The sequence below is a fragment of the Solanum dulcamara genome, chromosome 5 (assembly GCF_947179165.1).
Source record: "Solanum dulcamara chromosome 5, daSolDulc1.2, whole genome shotgun sequence".
Taxonomy (NCBI): Eukaryota; Viridiplantae; Streptophyta; class Magnoliopsida; order Solanales; family Solanaceae; genus Solanum; species Solanum dulcamara.
The window spans coordinates 73961664-73983093 of record NC_077241.1 but is presented as its reverse complement, the minus strand read 5'-3'; the positions used below and the strand labels follow the sequence as shown (position 1 = coordinate 73983093).

The 21430-nt window shown below is 34.6% G+C and overlaps 3 protein-coding genes across 15 annotated transcripts; 1 reads left to right on the top strand and 2 right to left on the bottom strand.

The window, feature by feature from the left end:
• The first annotated feature begins 632 nt into the window (after nt 1–632).
• On the top strand, nt 633–8110 carry LOC129889766 (protein NETWORKED 4A). 2 transcript variants are annotated; one of them, XM_055965204.1, is made up of 5 exons: nt 633–798; nt 3217–3319; nt 3682–3755; nt 3997–4105; nt 6124–8110. In XM_055965204.1, the coding sequence occupies exons 3-5, from the start codon at nt 3741–3743 to the stop codon at nt 7842–7844; spliced, it is 1845 nt and encodes a 614-aa protein (XP_055821179.1). In that variant the 5' UTR covers nt 633–798; nt 3217–3319; nt 3682–3740; the 3' UTR covers nt 7845–8110. The 2 variants fall into 2 exon arrangements, with proteins under 2 accessions (XP_055821179.1, XP_055821180.1); XM_055965205.1 differs by lacking the exon at nt 633–798 and adding an exon at nt 2625–2713.
• A 554-nt stretch (nt 8111–8664) lies between these two features.
• Nucleotides 8665–16558, bottom strand: LOC129889764 (uncharacterized). 12 transcript variants are annotated; one of them, XM_055965196.1, is made up of 7 exons: nt 16471–16558; nt 16326–16397; nt 15754–15791; nt 12496–15593; nt 11866–11976; nt 11128–11281; nt 8665–9046 (listed from the first exon to the last, which is right to left on the bottom strand). In XM_055965196.1, the coding sequence occupies exon 4, from the start codon at nt 15495–15497 to the stop codon at nt 12606–12608; it is 2892 nt and encodes a 963-aa protein (XP_055821171.1). In that variant the 5' UTR covers nt 15498–15593; nt 15754–15791; nt 16326–16397; nt 16471–16558; the 3' UTR covers nt 8665–9046; nt 11128–11281; nt 11866–11976; nt 12496–12605. The 12 variants fall into 12 exon arrangements, with proteins under 12 accessions (XP_055821171.1, XP_055821173.1, XP_055821166.1 ...); XM_055965198.1 differs by having other exon boundaries at nt 12496–15542; XM_055965191.1 differs by lacking the exon at nt 15754–15791.
• A 1827-nt stretch (nt 16559–18385) lies between these two features.
• LOC129890757 (SNF2 domain-containing protein CLASSY 3-like) lies at nt 18386–21294 on the bottom strand. The gene is given in 6 exon segments (XM_055966243.1): nt 18386–18530; nt 18533–19624; nt 19669–19819; nt 19946–20463; nt 20466–20940; nt 21012–21294. Coding segments are annotated over 5 exon segments (2319 nt in total). The 5' UTR covers nt 21012–21294; the 3' UTR covers nt 18386–18447.
• Between the last annotated feature and the right edge of the window lie 136 nt (nt 21295–21430).

The following is a 21430-nucleotide window of genomic DNA, read 5'->3' as shown; positions in this document are numbered from 1 at the left end:
CCGCCACGGCTCATAGAGTGTATAATAATAATGTAAAATGTAGTGTATTAATTTTTAAAATAAGTTTTTATTTTTATTATTATTTTTAACGTATTAAAAGAAAACTAGTATAGTATATTTTAGAGTCTTAGACTTGGTGACTTTTAGTGTACCAACGTGGCAATTCATTTTTATTTACACAGTAAATTGTGTACAGTAATGAAGAGAAAAGTTGTTGAAAAAAGGAAAAATTGTGCTGATTGAACAACATTACTACTTACTATATTATCCGATAAAAATATAATTTTAATTAATTACGTAAATTAACAGTTTAATAAAATTTGCGATTAGATAAATTCGGAGGTTCATATACAAATCTAATAGCTAATATACAAATTTAAAAATGAATATACAAATTTGAAAGTGAATATATACAAACATGAAAGTTCAATTTATATAATGCTGTGAGATATACAAATAAAAAATTGACGTAATAACTTAAAGTATAGTTATGAGATGAAATTAAGCAAATTATAACTAAGAATACGAATTATGTTTTAAATTTTTGCTATTTTTAAAAGTTACCGATGAAAAATTTCACATCACAAAAAAAAAAAAAAAAGATAAATAACGATGTTGGTCGTGAAGACGTGTCTACCTTTGATAACAGTATCGGCCATTCAAGTTCAGCTGTCATTTTGACTTTCTTGGAAAGAGGCTCACCATTTCTGAAGCCTTCAAAATTTCTCCACATTACTCTGAAATTAGCAAATTAAAATCTTCTGTGGTTGGATTCTTCATCACTGTACCCGTCAACTGGTTAGTTTTTGATTTCTAATGTATTCTTTCTTGCTTTTTAGTTTTATTTTTTTGGTTATCTATCCAAGTTAAAAAGGTTTAAGTTTTGTATTCTAAATTGCTAAATTGGCATCTCTTGTGATTGTTTGGTTGAATTTAATTTTTCCATTAGTTTAGTTTAGTGTAGTTTAGTTGCATCTATTTCGATTTTGGGGGTAAAAGGGGAAGGATAAGAAGGAGTTGACATTGCAGATGAGTTGTTTGATGAAAGTCCTGAGATAGCTTTAGCTTGATTGATGAGAGATATGGAAAGTTTGTAGTAAAGCAGTTAACAAACACTTCTTCTATTACTTCAACAATGAAAAGGAAATTACAACAACATACACAGTGAAATCCCACAAAGTGGGGTGAGGGTAGAGTGTTTGCAGACCTTGTCTGTAACTCTTACAACTCAATTCAATATATGTAAACTACCGCAATTACTAAGAGCCTGTTTGGATTGGCTTATTCTAGGTGTTTTTAAGCTAAAATAGCATTTAAGCACTTAATTTTTAAGCCAACATTTAAAAAAAAAGCCCAAACTCATAAGTTAGGATTCTTAACTTATCATTTATGCTTATAAGCTATAAGGCCATTTAAATAGGCCCTAACAATGGAATGGAAAGATTAAACTGGCAAGCAAATCCACTCTAGTTGCGCTGTTTATTTCTCTTGCTTAACTTGAAACTCACCTCTGGCTCAAGTCTTTCATTGACTGTGTTATGACTTGCTTCGTCTACCAAGTCCACATTTGGGTTCATAACAATAACCCCATCCTCAAGGTTCAAGATAAGATATCCAGTAAAATTTAAATGAAATTGTGACCATAGTGTGACAGTCAATAGCTGGATTTGATGCTCACCAAGCTGCAAATGGAATAACCATATGATTCCTTGTAGTAAGAGCATATAAGTGACGTTGGTTTGAAAATCTTTTTGATCCAAAACGCTGTAATCTTCCCATAACACAGTTGGACTATCAAAACAACTTGTAACTCCCTTGAATAATTGCTTGAGCCAGTGAGTAGTGTGTTCAACATCTCCATGATAGTGATTGCCTTGCCAAACACATATACTTGTAACCAAGAGCAACAACATCTCTTTGAGAAATGATACGACATTTTCAAATAAAAGAGCAGCTGCATAAAGCATAAGATTAATGCGCCCAGAAAATACTAGTTTACAATTGTCAAAGACCAGAATGCCAAAATGCAAAGCTGCTGCACGTTGTCTTAGCCCTTTTCCCATTTTTCCCTTGCATGCCTTCTGGGAAAGCAACTTCTTTAATGGACCTCCAACTGCAATCATTCTCTGGCAAACACACAAGCAGTTGGCTCATCCAATTTCCACAAAACCCCCTAATCGACAATACAATGATACGGTAGAAACATTATTAAGAACAATGTCAATAGAGCAATTTGGCTGATGCACAAAGACCTCACTTGACATAATCTCCTCAGTAACCTTTTGTTAGAAAATTATTTGTATCTTATGCAAGCGAAACTGGAAGAATGTGGCTGAGATGGTGCTGGAACTCAATGTAATTACTATGCAAAAGATAAGGTAATATGGCATCTAATTGGAGGACTTACATCTTGTGTCACTGACTTTTCATGTACCTAACTAATGTACTTCTATTTAGACTAGATGTGGCAAAGCCCGTGCTAACACGGGCCCAACAGCTTGATGTGGAGATTGATCAGCTAAATCATATTCCATATTAGTCCTTTCGCTAAATCACACCTTTGTCAGAGAACCAACAGAAAGCATAAATTTTTTAGTAATAAACGTGGCATGGTTTTTATGAGAAAGAAAATGATTAACTATTAAAATGAAAGAATGAGATACTATTGTCTTGAACGAAGGGAGTGCCATGTGAACAAATCTAGATTAGTTTGGTAAGTTGGTCCCTCTCTCCATATTCTTATGGGCCCCCACTCCCTCCTCACTTCCCTTTCATAAATGAGATTTATTATATAGTTCCAAGTGAATGAAAGCATCTCTCTCCTTTGCTGGAGATTCAGAGTTTTTTAGGTTTTTCCTCTCAAAATCATTAGTTTTTTTTTTGTCTTTCCTTCCATGTCCCCCCAAGTTAAGCCCTTGCTTCCTGCTTTTTGCAAAACTAGTTCCTTTCATTAATGGTTCTTTTGGGGATTTTCTGATTGAAATCATTTATTGAATCTTTATACGTCTCCATGAATCTTGTCTTGCTGACCAGACATCTCCCCCCCAAACCCCCCCACCCCACCCCACCCCACATCCTACGCTTTGCATTTTTTACCCATCTGTTAAAGTATAATTCCGTGGTTATATATCATAATCGACTATTTTTAACGAATGAAAAATATATAAAGATTTGAGACGAATGGCTTACGCGTAGTTCTTATTTCTTTTTTGACAGGTATGATATGAGGAAGAACACAAACACATGAATATAGCCGGCGACAGTTGTGGGATTAGATATCAAACTTCCTGGGCTCCTTCTGTGTGTGTCTCCACGAGAAGTGCGTATTTGTTTTTTGTTTTTTCTGCTGGCCTGTTGGCCTTCTCAAATCGGTCATTATATAAAATGGAACTTTTTATCGTTTCATAAAGATGAATTTGAATTTGACAATACATACAATAAAATTTAAGTAACAATCAAAACAAACAATGTATTTAAAGTAACAAATGATAGATAACAACCATCAGAAATTAAAAAGTCAAAAATAATTTTGACCCTCATCATAGCAGATATCGAAGTGAAATAGTAGAAATACCTTTTGTTGCATGCTTTTTAAACATGTTATTCTGAAACAAAGAAGCATATATCCTACTGAGGTTGACTTTTGATAGTTTGGCTTACATCACCTTCATGATTATGCAGGCAATCTTTCTTAACTTTTTTGAGTTGAGGAGTTTGTATCGAATAACAAGCTCGACAGAATGGCATCAACTTTTGTAAGATATCTCTGTTCCCTAACTTAACAGTTAACATGTTGAATGAGTATTATTAGCCTTGTCTAAGCTTACTTGAGAATCTCTTTACTTTCTGATATGTTTTTATTGTACATATTGTACTTCCTTTTTGGGGAAAAATTGACCATGTTGGTTGCTCTGGAGCATTTAAATTGAAGAATCACTTGAAAAATTCTTAGTGTTGGATGTCCTAAGAGATTAAGATTGAGTTGACCCTTTACAGGTGAAGTCTAGTAAGATGAGGAGGATGGAGTCGAAGAAATCACACGCTTGGTGGTGGGATAGCCACATTAATCCCAAAAACTGCAAGTGGCTTCAAGAGAATCTTGAACGTAAGCTATTGACTTCTTTAACCTTACTCTATCTTTGTCAAATCCTTTAATTTCGTATTTGGCTACCCTGCAAATGCCAAAAATAGACCATCTAAATATATATACACCTGACTAGTTGAATTCAATTAACAGGGCATCATTTATGCATTTAAGACACACATACGCAAGAGATTCAAATTTGTACTAGTGAGTGATATAACTTGCTACTCACTGGGTATCCTAAAATTTCGCCTTTGGGATCATTATCACAAATGGATTCGAACTATTACTAGAATGCATAATAACAGATAATTACTATATTCCTGTAGTTTTATAATTCATATAACCTCTTGTCAGAGGCGGAGCTAGGAGCTTATGTATGGGTTCTTTTGACCAAATCATGTATTTGTATTAAAAAGTCTATTAAATATGAACAAAAAATAAATTCAGAAGGTTATGGTAGTCTACTAACAGTACCACACTTTGGCAAATTATAGCAGGGGTCTTCTTCTATGTTATTCATCATTCCATTTAGACCAATAGTGATGGTAGTCTAATAGTACCACAATTAACACATTTAGTTTATCAGTAACCTTAGGAGGTATTTGTTTGTAAGATATCTTTACAAAATTCAATAATATTCATTTCTGCACCAAAAATGGAAAGAAATCTAAAATTCCAGAAACTTTTGGAAGATAGAGAAATGCTCAACACTTGCCCATCAAAAAAGATTTAACTATACCTCGTGCAATTTTTGCTTTCTTGTTGGCTTGGCGGTGCTTTCCTTCCTCTGGGGAGAGAAGGATGTTTTTTTTATTTTGAATTCTGCCTCTTGTTTTTTTCTCTATTTTTTCCTTTTGTATTTGTCCTCCCTTTTATTTGTTTTTACTTTTTCTGCACTAGCCATTTCTTTTGTCTGTTTACCCTAAAGGAGCCATATTGTCCTTTTCACCAGCAGTTGTTGCATTTCATTTCCCCTTCCTTCTGGTGCTTTAACCTAAAGGAAGCATAGTTATCCTTTATGCCTTTGTAATTCTTACTGTTCACCCTTATTTTCTGAATTAATAATCCCCATGTAATATTGTCTTTCTTGGATATGAATTCTAATGATTGGGTTTAATGGGAACTCTGTATAAATTATTGTCTCACGAAATATGCTTTTTGGTTCTACAACACATGCATCCAAATACAAACACAACTTGTTTTCAGGAAACAAAAAAAACTTCTTATGAAGGTTTTTCTAAAAAGCTTTTGCAGATGTTCCAATCACCAGCTCAAAAACAAGCTATCTTTCCCGTGTTGAACTTCGCCTACTTGCACAAATTTTAAAGTCCTATTGGCTTCCCTTACCCTGGTCTTATTATTATCTTCCACAATCCTAGCATTGCCCCTTGTGTAGGTGTGAAATGTAACTCTTGCAAATAGGGCATGAAATGAGCGGTGGATTAGATGGGTGGGGTCAAAACAGGTTAATTAGAAGCATAGGTCATGATCCCAACTCATCGAAATATTGGATAAATCATTTTAAGTTGGGTCAAATGTGTTTTGAGTCATAGCCTACCTGGAACTTCAACGTGTCTGTTTGAACTCCGCTCATTGTGACCTATTCTTAAGCAACCTAAAAATAAATATACATTCAATGTGCTTTGTGGTTTTGGTAATTCTAATGACATCATATGGTATAATAGTTTTGCCTTACCCTATTATGGTATTTAAAATTTTAGACTTTTGTGTCTCAAATTCTATAGTTTACATTTCTCAAATTCTATGATAAAGCGGTCAGAAAAAAAAGTAAAATGGTCAGGAAAGTCCGGTGGCCAATTGACCCTACTTTTTTGTGATTCCGTGAAAAAACTTTGAACAGTTTCATCCATTTATCTCAAAGGAGGTTACTAGCTATTTCACAGACCACCTGGGGAAAATGCACTGTAGAAATACCTAATTTTGGCAATTTAATTACCAAGTGGTTTCTCGTAATTTTGTATGTTGAATGGAGAAAATGGCATACAAGAAAATGACAAATAGGTCTATTATTTCAGAGATGGACCAGAATGTCAAAAGGATGTTGAAACTCATTGAAGAGGATGCAGATTCATTTGCTAAAAGGGCAGAAATGTATTATCAGAAAAGGCCAGAATTGATCACACTTGTTGAGGAATTCTACCGCATGTACCGGTCATTAGCCGAGCGTTATGATCATGTGACCGGGGAGCTCCGGAAAAATATTCCTTCAGATCTTCAATCACAGGGGTCAGGCATCTCTGACGTGGGTTCTGAACCACCCTCCAGGTTGCCCTCTCCTGATCGGAGGCCAAGCCGCCCTAAACCTGGTCCTCGTGCTGCTGGATTTGAATTTTTTCTCGGAACAGGCGGAAGTAGCTCGGATCTAGCCAAGGAAGGAGATGAGTCCTCAACATTAGATTCTGAATCTGAATCAGATGATTCATCTATCAATAATTACTCAAGTATAATAAGCAATGATGATGACCAAGGGTTGCGTAAGAAGATTGGTGAATTGGAGGTCGAGCTCCGCGACGTGAAAGAGAAGCTTCGCATGCAACATGAAGAGGTCTCTGAGAGCTCCATTAGGGGATCACATGTGGGCAATGATAATCTTATCGCTAGGATAGCTGGGTATGAGGAAGACCTTAGAAATGCAAAGGAAAAGATCCGGTTATCGGAAGAAGAGATTAGCAGGTTGAGAATTGAGCTTCAGAAGTATGAATCAGGGGACTACGTGAAGAACGTCCATGAGCTTACTGCAGGACAGGAAGCTAAAATTTCTGACCATGAGCTGCAAGAGAATGCTACAGAGGAAAAACCACAAGTTTTGGACCTAGAATCCAAGATCCGAACACTTGAGGAAGAGTTAAGGAGCACGATAGAGAAGCTTCATGATTCAGATAAGGAGGTGGAGCGCTTAAGGGAGGAACTTAAACATAATGGGTCCTCCGTAAAATTACTTCAGGATCAGCTTGGATCAGCACAGAAAGATGTTTCTGGCTGGAAAGCCAAACTTGAGAGAGAGAAAAGAGAGGTCTCAAAGCTGCAGGACCGAATTGCGAGGTACAAATCCAATTTGTCAGACCGTGATCAAGAAATCAGAGGACTGAAAGAATCAATATCAAATGCCAACAAGGCTTTGGCAGAAGAAAACTTGCAACTCCAATGTGAAATTACCAAATTATTGAAGGAACGAGCATATTTGGAGGATAATATCAAAGAAATGGATCTACGCTGCCAATCATTAGAGGAGGATGTTAGACGAGCTGTAGCAGGGAAAGAAGAAATGGAGATGCAGCTAAAATCTGAAATCGAGCAGTTAAAGTTGACCATTGCTGAGAGGGACAACCATATTGAAGAACTGAACAGAAACCTTGATGCATTATACCAGAAATATGATGCATTGGAAACAGAGAAAGATGACCTAAATGCTAGAGTTGCCTTGCTAGATGAAGAGCTAAGTTCTAAAGATGATCAGATTGATCAAATGAACAAACATTTGCACCAACTGCACATTGAGCACGTCACATTGATTTCTGAAACTGAAGGGGCCCGTAAAATGGTAGAGGAGCTGAGGTCTAGAGTTAAAGAATTGGAAAGAGAAGTAGAGAGACAGAAGGAAATAGTTTTGGAAGGAGCAGAAGAGAAACGAGAGGCAATTAGACAGCTTTGCTTCTCACTTGAACACTATAGAAATGGTTACCAAAGGCTTCGACAGGCTTTGGAGCATAAGAGACTACCTGTAATGGCGGCTTAAGTCCATTAATGATGGTGGGTAAACATTATGATCATCTCAAACTCTCCTCTTTTGTTGTCCAAAACACCTTTTACCTTCGCTGCTTTACGTTTAGGGTTCAGTTTTCTTTTGTTCAATAGCTCCTTTTGTTAGGCATTTGCCTTCCAGTATTCCGGCTTTTCTATGTCTGTAATTGCAGGAATACCAGTTGTGGTTTTCTAAATATTTGTGCACTTCCTTACCAGAACACAAACTAATATGAATAACAATTCAGGTTTTGTATGAAAGTCTAATTTCCAACAACCATAGCAACAAACTGTGGTAATAGGACAACTCAATGTATAACAATAACTAGGTTAGTAATGTTGGGGCAACAAAGTTAGAAACTATGGCCTTTGCCTTCCGAGTTATGTTTGTCATAAAAGTGTAGCAATAATTGAATTCCTTATGCTTTAATCTACTCTTTATTTCCAATAATTGAGGCATCATGCCGCTCACTCTTATTATATATTCAATTGAATAATATGGGCATCAAAATCAACTCGATATCATCCAAGTGTGACCAAAAAAAAATATGTGTGCCATATACAAAAACTATAGTAACACATTAGTCTTTCAAATACATATTATATATAAGTTCAATTATTGCAGTTCAAGACAACAGAAGTAACTTGCTATAAAGGAATAACTTTTTGTTTAGACAAACCATACACAAATTTGAACATATTAGCATACATACTTGAGATTAAATTATTTTTGTACATCGATAAGTAAAAAGATCTTTTCTTGATACACTGTTAAGAATAATTTTTTTTTTGAAAATGCATAATTAAGACCTAAAAAGAGTGATCGTATTCAGAAAATGGGTGTTCCTCAATATTTACACGGAAGCTTAAAATTCTATTCTGTATATACATATGCTACAAGATCTATTCTCTATGCACTGAAAGAGACATGTAAAAAGGTCAGCTTTAGAAGATAAAAAAAATTATAAGCTTTTACTTTCAACTATGAAGAGAAATTTTATCACCTTTACATTCACAAGAGGAACTAACTAAGCATCTGTAAGACAAAAATAACTTAATCAATCAAAAACATCACACAATATGCCTCATTTGGTCCTTGGCTGTCTTTGTTTAGTCCTCTAGCACACATGGATCACAAATTCTCTTATAGACAACAAATCTACTTATAGATATCTGACTCTGGCCGATACGCGTAACCTGTAACAAAATTAAGAAGAATATTCGTTAAAAGTGAAATGAATTTACCGTACAATACTATTTTATGACTAAACTTTAGAGTAACGACAGCGAATGAGAGTTTTAAAGAGGTAATTACCTCAAATTATGAGTGCAATAAGTATTTTAATGGAATTAGAATGGCCTAAATGGAGTTTTGCAAGTTAAAAACAAATCATACAATGTGTGAAACAAAATAAATAATGGTTAAATACATTTGTTAAGATTACTATGGAAGTGGTTCAAAATTATTTTTCAATATATGATTAGCCTCCATGGATAATCTGTTCAAGTATCTTTTGAGCAGAAAGCATGATAAAGACAATATCCATTAGGAATTCAAATTGTTTTAGTTAGAAATTCTCTATTTAGTGTACTATGATTTTATCCACATTATTCTTCTCCACATCCAACTTTCAAGATCATCTTGTTGCTGCTTGTGGTGGCATATATCCCTTCTTACACTTGTGACTAGAGGAATATCATAATAAGAATGTTTAGTTGATCAAAACTCGCCATGAATGAAACATTTCACCTGGAAATTCTGATGGGAGCGTTAAAACTGATACTCAATAGTGAAACAAATTAGAGAATCAGAAACTCTAGATAGTTAACAAAATACCAGAATCAAAGAATTTGTAGTTAGAATACAATATTTTGAACTCTAAAACACATCATAATTTTCGTGTCTTTGAGCTAACTTAGTGTAAACCCTAAGTTGAAGAGAAAAATAATCACATCATGAGACACTAAGTTCTAGCAATATCTAAACTGTCAGTTATGTTTTTCTCTACCTAAACATTTGAATCTATTACATAATGAAATTTAATATTTTCCGAATAGTCTCTTTTATTTTTTTGGCAAAAAAAGCAGAAATTATTTAGGCAATAATTACCTACATCATTAACTCAGAATTTCAGGATCATGTAACATTAAATAATCTTGAATATTTAACAGAAATAGCACCAATTGTAGTCAAATCAATGTTCCACTGAACCTCCACCAGAACATTTGACCTTAATTTTCAAAACATGTGAAGACCAAAATATGTATATCATAAAATTTACATACTCATTCAGGTAAGTATCCATTAACCAAAAGATGTAAAAATGATCAGTATCTTAATGTGCATGACAATTTGAGTATCAGACTTTGTTTACCTCCATTTTTTGTTACATGGTATATGTTCATGACTTTTTAAACAGGAAATCAATAATACTACGATAGATTTATTCACCTTAAACAACTTGAGAGACTGTTTGATATTTTCACAATATGCTTACGTGCAATGTCATGATTCAGAAGCACATCACTCAAGGTGTGTATGCCAACTTCTTAGTTACCAAGTAGCAGTCGAAGTTGGGAAATCTGGTGGGAAGAATCTTATTAGTTCGGTTGGGTGACTATTTGAACTTTCACCTTATTGGTGAGGATTTGATTCCCTAACTTGTAAATCCCCTCCCCCATTTCTCTTTCCACTACCCCATTTTTTTTAAAAAAATAACAATGGATACTATTCATCCATTGTATGATATACTTAGTACATCTCTTCCTACATAAAAATATAGTACTGTTTCATATAAAGAACCAGGGCATTGTAACTTTTACTTTTTCTTGTTTGATGAATGTTGTACTTTCAAACTATTTTTTATCCAGTAAAGTTGGTATAATTAAGTAAGTTCATCCAACATCTCTGTACAAGTTTTTTTAAAAAAAGACTTAGTAGACGATATGTATAAATTTTCACCACAAAAAAAGATGAAAAATCCAGTTTATTGAATTTTATTTTAGAAAGATTCTATAAGAATACACTAATCAAATCTAGAGCTAACTCCTTGACATCTTGCAAAAAAATTCAAAGTTCCCCTTACAGTCATTTCTTTCATATACAAGTAATGTTGACTAATATAAGCAGTTGTTCTTTGTGGTACAAATTTATGTAGCCCATGTCCATTATAGGTTACTTTATCAGTAAGCCGATTTCATAGAATAAAGAGATAACTTTAATCCTTTTCTTGTTTATTTCTGAACTTATCAATAATATTTGGATTGAAAAATCTCACCTTTAGAGCATGATCAAGTTTCACGTTCAAATCCAAAAACAAAGTAGTTTTTCCAAAACTTGAAAGCCTCAATAGCAGAGTCAATTCTACGGGGCTTAATCACACCACCTACATTTTTGTGAGTTGTGATTTGCCTCTTCCCAAAAGTAGCTACCTGGATATAAATACCATAAACATCCCATTCACTTTCATCAGTTGTAATATACAGTGGCAGTGCGCTCAAAGTTTCATTGAACATTTGTTAAACAATAATCATTACTAGTAGTTCAAGCACTTCCCGATAAGAATCTAGAAAGATATTCATATCCATGAATAGTAAAACAAATCAAAATAACGTCAAGCAAGAAAACTCAACAGACATCAGCTGCAAAAAACAAACTTTGTTTCAATATAAGTAGTCATCGGGCTCTTAAATATTGTTGAGTGAGAAAGCAAACATTCATATAATTCCACCATTCATATGGTTGCTTTCTATATTTTATCCCCTCGTTCCTCAAGCAGCTTGAGAATGAAAAAAACTAAACAATCTATAATCAATGGTGAGAATTCCATTTTGTTTTGTGGATTTCAGACAATATTTTTAAATTGAAGATGAAGTATCAATATTCATACGTACAAAGGAGGTCACAAAAATCAGATGATACAAAAAATGATAACAAGAAAATAAAGGTACAAAAAATATTGATTGGGAATAGCAATATCATTCTATTTCAGTGAAAAAAAAAGGCTTTTACGCACCTTGTTCGCATCCTTGCAGTCCTGAAGTATACTACTTCCTTCCTGGCAAAAATTCAGCAAGGAGAGTCAAGTGATTTGATACTTGAGGATGCGAGCAAGGTGCATAAAAGCCTGCACAAAAACAATTCAGGCTAGCAGGAACAAACACTAAACCCCAAAGGCTACAATTTGCGTTCCATCTTAAAGGCAAACGTTTATAATACTACATAAAATTCAGTAACTCTAAATGTCACCGGAACAAAGATTACGAAATAAACCCCAAAAGGCTACTATTTCAATCCCACCAATAAGGCAAATGTTTAATACAACAACAACAACTACTACACCTCAATCCCAAATAAGTTGGGATCGGCCTATATGAATCCTCACTGACATGCTTCCCCGTTTAAGCTCAACTCACGTCATCATCATACCAAAACGATAAATAAGACAAATGTATAATTTAGATAACATTCAAAAACTCTAAATGCCACCCCACTTAAGGTCAAAGCCTCAAATGGTAGCTATAAATCTATAATCAATCAATCAAAATTTGATAATAAATCAGGATATAACAAAATGTTACTATCTTCACTTTTCTTCTCTTTCCAAGAATGGACTGTATTTCGATGCAATTGTATAGGGAGTTACCTTACCGAGGACGATATACTGATGTTAAAGGAAGAAATTTGTAAGATTGTCCGAAGAAATTACTGAAAGATCACCTCCATCACGCTTAATTCTTCATCTAGTTTATTTGGTCATGCAAAATAGTACAGTGATGCGAGGCATATGAAGAAGTCGGTAAGAAGAAGACCCACAGCATCGAAGACAAACTTTGGAGCAAATAAACCCCATACCATCAAGTGTCGCCTTTGAATCGTAACACATATAATTGTAAGTGTCATAGATATAGCCATAATAAGTCCATACATCAAATAAACCTGGCATAACTGGAGAAAAAACAGTGGTTTCCTTTTCTCAGCCTGGACTTCTGGATGTCGTCGGCAAGCAACAATAAGTGGAAGTCCCATTACTGGAAGAATGTGGGAGAAACCAAATGTATCTATGGTAAGCAGGGCGGCCTGACGAACAAGGTTGAATTCGTCAAACCCAACGAATGCGGAAGCATAGCGGAGGCCATCAAAGGCACACCAATGTCCAGTGCAGAAAAACAGACACACAGCTAAAAGACTCCACTTCGCCACTGGAGAAGAATATGAAGTTGAACTTTCGTAACAGTCATTCTTTGCTTGTTCCAACGTCATCAACCTAATTACACACCACCCTTGAATTACTGCTGCTAGAGCAACTAGAGGACCTTGTTTCCCGGATAAAATGATAATTGTTGAACTCCATGCTGATAACATGGCAGTTGCTTTAACAATTGTATTTTCCTCCCAAGCTGAAGTCTTCTCTTTACCACAAAGTTGAGATATTGCTAATAAAAATAATTGCAGAAGACCAATAACATAGATGATCCGAGGAATCCAATATGCTTTTATATCCACAATCACCGTGCTCGGGCTGAATAAGTTACCATCTAAAGCCCAAGCCAGAGCTATAAGAGAAGAAGCAAATATGGTTCCAACAACAACTAACTTGAATATTCCCTGACAGGAACTGTGCTTAATGCTCTTGTAATAAAGTATATAAGCTAAAATGACAAGAGCTAAAAAGGGAAAGATATCAGCAACATAAATCCATAAGTTGGTGCCGTTGTCAATGCTTACAGTCCATGAAGCAAATGACTTCAAAAATAAAGAATTGACAGCCTGCTTTGACTGTCCAAGTTCAATACCAAATCTGAGAAGAGGAACCACCAGAACAAAAAGAAGTCCTTCAAGAAGCATCTTCTTTTTTACTATTGCGTGACGTAATTGAAGCATTCCAGCCGTGGCCAATAGAAAACTTGCCGTTTTACCTTCCTCCAAGATGAAACTATTTGAAAGAAAACTGAATGCACGAATCAGCACAGCAGCATAAGCAAAAATAGCCTCAAAAGAAACTACAAAATTTCCACCACGAGGAAGATAGCAACTGGATAGTTTGTCCAATTTCTTGATGGTGAAAATGTGAACAAAAAGAGAGAGCACCAAGATGCAGAAACCAGTGCCCATCATCTTTAGATTGAACTCTGTCCATTTGGAACGAGCAAGCGCAGTAATACTTGACAAGAAATTAGAATAAGCTTCAATTTGCTTCTTCAGTTGAGGTAACAATGTCGAACAACTTTCACTTTTACAATTCAACATAGCTTCCTTGGTATGTAACCAAATATCATGGGCCTGAGCATAGAGGTTCGATACATGAGACATATCTTTGTCCGAAAACCCTATCACTGATGAAGCTGAATATACATCAATGTATCTTTTCACCTGCCATGTATTCATGCAGAGGACATTGACATAGTTCTGCATCCACCTTTCCGATCTTGAGAGATTTATTCCACTTTCGGGGGTTAATATGTCCAAGTTCCAAGTACCAGCAGCTAATGCATACAGTTCAGGATTAACACGCCCGATGCTTCCAAAAGGATAGGGAATGCCAAGCAGAGCAGATACTGTTGCCGCAAAGTCAAGCTGCTCAATGGAGCTAGTGCATATCTTCCTTTTCTCCGTGTCAAGTCGACAAGATGAGCTATCAGTTTCGGATGGTAAGGAAGATGGATTATTTTGAAAACTCATAGCAAATAGTGACGTTTCAACCTCTTCTGGAGCACCTCCACCATGATCACCGTTGATGGTCTGCCCATGATCACCCATCACAAGAAGCAGAGTATTTTCATGTAACCCGCCAGGTCCAATTTGGCTTTCCAGGACATCAACAACTTTCTCCAAAATCCCATTGTACTGTTCCAACTTTTCTATCATTTCAGTAGAATCAACACCAAAAATATGTCCGGCATGATCCACGCCAAGAAAATGTGCTATAAGTACATCCCAATCTTCTTTATACAAGTATGGAAACAAGTGCTCAATGCAGCCATTATCTACCGTGTCAAGGTCTTTAACATTAAATGAAGGGAATGGATGAGATATATTAAAATGTTGAGGAAACAGTTGAACCCACGTGTCATCCCCCATCATCACAACTCGCTTGTCATTCTTAGCCATCTGATATATCAAATTATCTTCAATGATAGCTGGTGCGCCAAAGCTATTACCCACATCAATAAAAGTTGGAAGCCCACCAGTTGTTAATCCCTTTAGACGTTGCAAACTGGTTGTTGGAGGATCAGCAATAGCTTTAAAGATCTTAGCAAATGAACCTGGTTGAGATGCCAACTTGTGCAACACCTGCAATCTGTCCATCCATGGTTTTTTCTCATCAAAAAAGGTACTTGGAGCAACAAAGTCATACCTGAGAGCATCAAGAACAATAATAACAATTCGATCAACGGCTGGTTTCGTCCAGCACCCTTTGGAATGGTTAACCATTTGATCATCTTGAAGAGGAGAGAAGCACGGAGATTGTTGAATATCAGAACAGTGACTATATTGTGAAAGTTCAGTGCGAGTTAGGAGGAATCCTCTGGTGAAGACGAGAATAGCCAATCCATGAAGTATCAGTATCCCAAGGAACACCATGAAAGCCCATCTCCGCTTGCCCAAATTCTCACTTTTCCATGAAACCTCCCCACTCTTTGACATTGTAAATAGAGGGGCAGTGATCAATTCTTAGCAGTAATTATGTATCTGCATCAAGCATGACGCTAATGAATCTTTAAGAACTCCAACACTTGTTACCTAAACCATAAGCATCAATTAATATGGATTTTGTAATAAAATATTTTTCTTAAAGGATATAAAGTCTAAAAGAAATAAGTAAAAGTGAACAAAGTGAACATAATTTAAGTTTATTTAAAATACAATAAATATAATGTTTAAAATAAAAAATAGTATTCACCTCCTCTCTATTTCTCTTTTCTCCGTTTTTTCCAAATTCTTGTTTGGAGGAAAAACACATGATTAGAATAATGAAACACAATTAGTAAGGCATTAATCAGTAACATTGGATTTAACTATTCGTGATTTAGTTATTTCATCTTTTATCATATATAAAATAATACATGAATTCTTCTGTTTCCATGGAAATGTATGTTTTAAAGTTAAGCTTCCTGACAACTCTCTTTCATAAGTTCTAACTGAATCAAAAGTTCATATTTAACAAATTTCAAGAATTAAACTGTTTAATTAGAAAAAATAGAGGCAATCTGAATGTAGCCATGTATTGGCTTAGAATCATGGTGAGTATCTATTAAAAATCAAGTTATGTGTGAGCTTTTGAAGTTTTTAATGGTATATACAACACATTAAGTGCTTTCGAGCTAAAGTTCTAGCATAAAAAAGGCCAAGTATATACTTTATTGGATATAAAGCCTTTGTTTATGAAAGATCCGCTAAAATAATGAATGATTTGTGATGAGAAATTGAAAATTTTCACCTTCTACATGTGCCTATAATGAGAAATTGGAATACCTTGTGATAGCTTTTCTCAGATCCAACAAAGACCCTTCTAATCTACCTCAAAACTCTAATTGGGTCTTCTTCCTACATTAGAAATTAGAAATTATAGAGGAACTCAAAAACAGAATCAGATAAACATAGTGAAATAATCACTTACCTGAATCCCAGATCGAGGCAGAGAAGTTAGAGCTTATGCTTGCTCTTAGAAGAAGAGAGACATTTCTTCAGTGTCATAAACCTACATGTATCCTGGAAAAAAAAAAAAAAAAAAAGGTGCACAGTAAAAAAAAAAAAAAAAAAAGCGCTGACATTTTTTTTTTTTTTTTTACTTAAAAGCTCTTTTCAACTTATAAACTGTTTAAAATAAATTCATCGAAATAAATTTAAGTATTTATTGAAATTTATTTTAAGCATAAAATGACTTTAAGTTGGTCAGCCAAACACTAAAAAAAAACTAAAAACAGCTTATAAGCAATTTATAAGTCAATCCAAACGGTCTCATGTTTATTAAGAGCCATCACTTCTCCATTCAAAAGCTAAATTCACAACAATTACCCGCAATATGGAAACAGAGGTCTGCGTACATTTTACGCTCCCACATTCTGCGTGGATTTCACTGTTTTGTTGTTGTTGTAACCAGACATGTTAGAAACAAGTCTTTTATAATATAGTAGAAAGAAAAAAATTAAGATAGTAATTAAATAATTTAGTGTAATAAGTGTAGAAATTATAAGAAATGTTTTGTCTGTCCTAACACAATTACTTTGTAATTCATGTGTCGTGTTTTATTTTACTACTGGAATAACACAATCAAATATTTTTTATTTTAAAATAAATATTAATTGTTAATTTTTAAAAAAGCTATTTGACTAAGTAAATAGATTTTAAAACAGTATATGTTATATTATAATTATAAATTAGTAGTTATTGATATCGTACAAAATAATCAATATATTTCAACTCACATACAGATAGCAAGAAATTGCATTTTCTAAAATAGTAAAAGAATATATATGAATTTAAAACTAAATGTTTATACTAATTTCATATTTGATCAAAAACAATTGCAGTTGTATAGTCATGTCAATTATAAAATTACTTTTAAAAAAAATAAGGATGATGCTTTACTTTTTAAAAAAGAAAAATTTTCGCATTTAGCTACTCAAAAATATCTTAATTATGTTCTATAGCTATAGTTTGTTAATTACAATTTGTAGCTGTAGTTATAGCAGCGTTTGTATAATTCGTGCAATTTTTGTATGCATTTGTATAATTCGCAGTTTTTGAATAACGTTTGTATATTTTACTATACAATCCATGTACAACCTTTGTATAATTCATTATACAATTTATAGTAATTGTATATTTCTCTATACAATTCGAATCGCGCACAAACGTTTGTATAAATCGCGTGAATTATACAAAATTCAATTGTATAATCGCGCGAATCGTACAAAACTCAAACTTTAATTATAGCTAGATATTTGCCGTGAATCATAATCAATTCAAACTATAGCTATATTAGCTAATTAACTAGTATATGTTTGCTTATTCATTCGCATAATTTTTCCTTTAACAAATGCTTCAAACATAAGGACAACCAATGCACAAAGCCCGCTTCCATGCACTTGAAGCCCACGGATTTGCAAAAGGAGTTGTTTAAAAGAATGGGAAACTTACATAAATATACAATATTAAAAAAATATTTATCATCTATAGCAATAAAAAAAAAATTTCACTGAACACTTATAATACATTTATAATACAGTTTTAATACATATTGCAGAGAACTATTTATAAAACATATATAATACAAGTTTTATAGATGGATAATACATTTATCACATACTTTAATAGACTTATAATACATTATGTCAGTTTTTTACTACACAAACATAATATATATTTTAAAACACTTATAACACATTTATATTGTATGCATAATTCACTTTTAATACAAATGTATATTTATCATAATATTGCTATATATTGCTATAAATTATAATAAATAAAAAATATCGCTAAAATCAGTAATTAATTTTTAAAAAGCACTCAATTAAATAATTTTTCCTAAAAGAATTTCAGAGAATCTGGCCTCCTTTCACGAACAAAATTTGGTGTCTCTAATCTCTGTTCATCCTTTATTATCCTCTGACACAGAACATGAAGAATTCTCTTCATTCCTGGATAGAAATACATCTGAATGATATTTTTTTGTTCAATCTTGTCAACCTCCAATTTCGATGCCACTGGACAGTAAACATGAACAAATTTTGTCTGACCATTCCTGTAGGCTCGACTGATGGCTTGTTATTCTACTGAGGGATTCCAGAGAACGTCAAGCAAAACCACTCTTGAGGCCCCTATAAGACTTATCCCTTTTGAACAGGCTTTTATCAATGCAAGAAGCACTTTGACATCACTCTTAGGGTCATTAAGAGAATTTATTGATATCTGTTGCTGCTTTACATCAAGTTTCCCATCCATATAGAGAATCTCTCGGCCTAAAGTCCAGCCTAAGAGAGAATTAAGTTGCTCCTTGATCAGGTTCAGAGGATCAAGTAACTGGCGAAATATTATAACCCTCTCCTTCCGCCCACCATAGAGTCTGATTAGTTCAACGACAAATTTCATTTTTACTCCTATATCTGGATCCAACCGACATCTTCTTTCTTTCAGATGACTTTCCAACTCAGAGAACTCCTTTCTGTTTGCTACTAATGAAGGATGAACAGAGATCAAAGACACTAGATTTTGTTCATAAAAGGAGCCTGGATTCTCTGGAATTCTTTTAAGGAACTCCTTCTGCAACTCTCTGGGTTTCAAGTATATTATAGTATCCCGTATACCTGGAAGGCTTACCTTCTTTACATTTTCATTGCATTTATGGACAGGAGGTGAAATAATATCCCTAAGCTCTTCCAACGCTCGAGCATTCTTGTCAATGGAACTGCTAAGAGAAGCCCATTTCTGCTCTGAATCTGCCGCAAACTTTGGACTAACTATACAAAGGGTGTTGTACAGCTCTTTGATGTTATTCTGGAACGGAGTTCCAGATAAAAGCACGCGCTTCTCTGTTTCAACCTTTTTCAAATCTTTCCACACAAGGCTGTGCTCATTCCGAGCAGTGTGCCCTTCTTTAAGGACCAGAAGACCAGGAAATTTTAAAAGTATGTCTCTAGTCTCTTTGGCATAGTCATCTCCATCTTCTCGTGTGAGAATCCTGAACAAGTCATAGCTGATTCCCAAAACACTCTTACTTTTCGCCCAGGATTTCAGCTTCACCATGCGTATAAGGTGTCCCATATGAACTCAAATCCTCCATGTTGATGAGGATACATTGTCGCTTTTGCACTTTGGGGAACTAAATCCCACACGGTTCCTTCTCCATAACTATGAGAATCTTCGGCTGCAGAAGAATCAGAAACTCTGAAACCGTCAACATCCAAGAGTGATGGCGACTCTCCAAAATATTTTCTTTCATACCTCCCTTGAGCTCTCTGAGCCTGCAAATGACAGAAGTTCAACAATTTTAAATAAAAGATGAAATCTATTAAAGTAATAACAACATACCTTGTAAATTGAGTTCCAAATTGAAAAGAAAAGTGTGCTTGATAGGACAAAACTCATAAACTTATAAAATGAGGGAAGATGTACTTGCTCTCCAAATAGACATATGAACAAACTGAACAGATGAGTCCAATTTGTTCATCTAGAACAAGATTGTGGTTCCCCATTTGACAGTCACTTATTTGTCCACTCTGCATCGATGGATTTGTAAAGCCAATATGTGACTCCTCGATACACATGTCCATTTCTTCAAAAAGATGGTCAATTTCCTTTTCCCATTCTTGTTTCTCCGGGGGAAGAGGTTCCTCGTCTTCAAATCGGAATACTAAAGGAAGTGTTTCTTTGAGAGGAACATGTTCCCTGTCTTTAGGAGGAGTGAGTTTACTATGATCATCGACATTTTTTATAGAATCATCAATAAACCTGAGATACTTTTGAACAACAACATTCTTCACAGAGTCATCAACCTCGCAGTCCTTTTCATGCGAGGATTTAGATTCCTCGTCATCAGTCTCCTCGTCCTCACTAAGAAGAATGGGGCTGCTACAATTTCCATTCTTTTTGTACTGCTTTTCACCCTTAAAACAAGCTGAGGTACTAGCCCCCGATTCAACTCTTTGTTTCCTTGTTCATTCTCCTTAGGACAGCTCAAAACAGATGAAGATTCAGATTTTTCTGCTGTCCTACACATGCTTGAGGTAGAAGAAACAACCTCATCTGTTGCATTCAACAGAGGAGCAGCCACCTCCTCCTCCTCAATGATAACAACGTTAGGATCACTCTCCTCCTCTGAAGAATCATCATCATCATCAAATATTCTCTCGACAAAAGACTGATTCGTGAAGGACTCACAAGTTCCTGGACTGAACTTCCTTCTCCCATTGTTTTCCACATTTCTCTCACAAGGGTCCATCATTTTTCTTTTCCTTCCACAACTAACATTCGTAGAATTACCACTTTGACTCAACCTGTTCCTCTTCTCAATTAACTCTACCATATATTTTAAAGATTGTTGTCTAGTCCTCCTCTTTGAAACAGAGCCATCCCCTGAATCCATCTAAATCAAAATACACAATTTTAGCTATCAATCAATCATATATGTGCTCAACTCTTTTTACAAACACTAACCTGAATAAGGAAAACTTTTTTCCTTTCCTCCGTCAAATCAAATCAAGAATTAAAAGCTTTGAATTCTTGAAACTGTAAAAACAGAGTAATAGAGACTGATAAGTTTAAATAAATTGAATGCACAGACACACTTATATATAGAATGCGATAGAGAAACAGAACAAAAGAAACGAGACTTCGATGAACCTTTTCTGTGTGAGAGAAAAACAAAAAGCATCTGTCAAGTGTGTGCATTTCGTGACAGAGTAGAATCTTCCAACGAACCACGATGATGTAAAGTATGAACATTTAAGAGCGGTTTGTATGGGATTAGAAAAAATAATTTTTTATGTATAATGTGTTTTTAGAACTTTGAAGTGCTGAAAGTTATTTTTATAAATAAGCAGTTAAGTGTTTGGATAAAAGTGTGCTTAAATGAG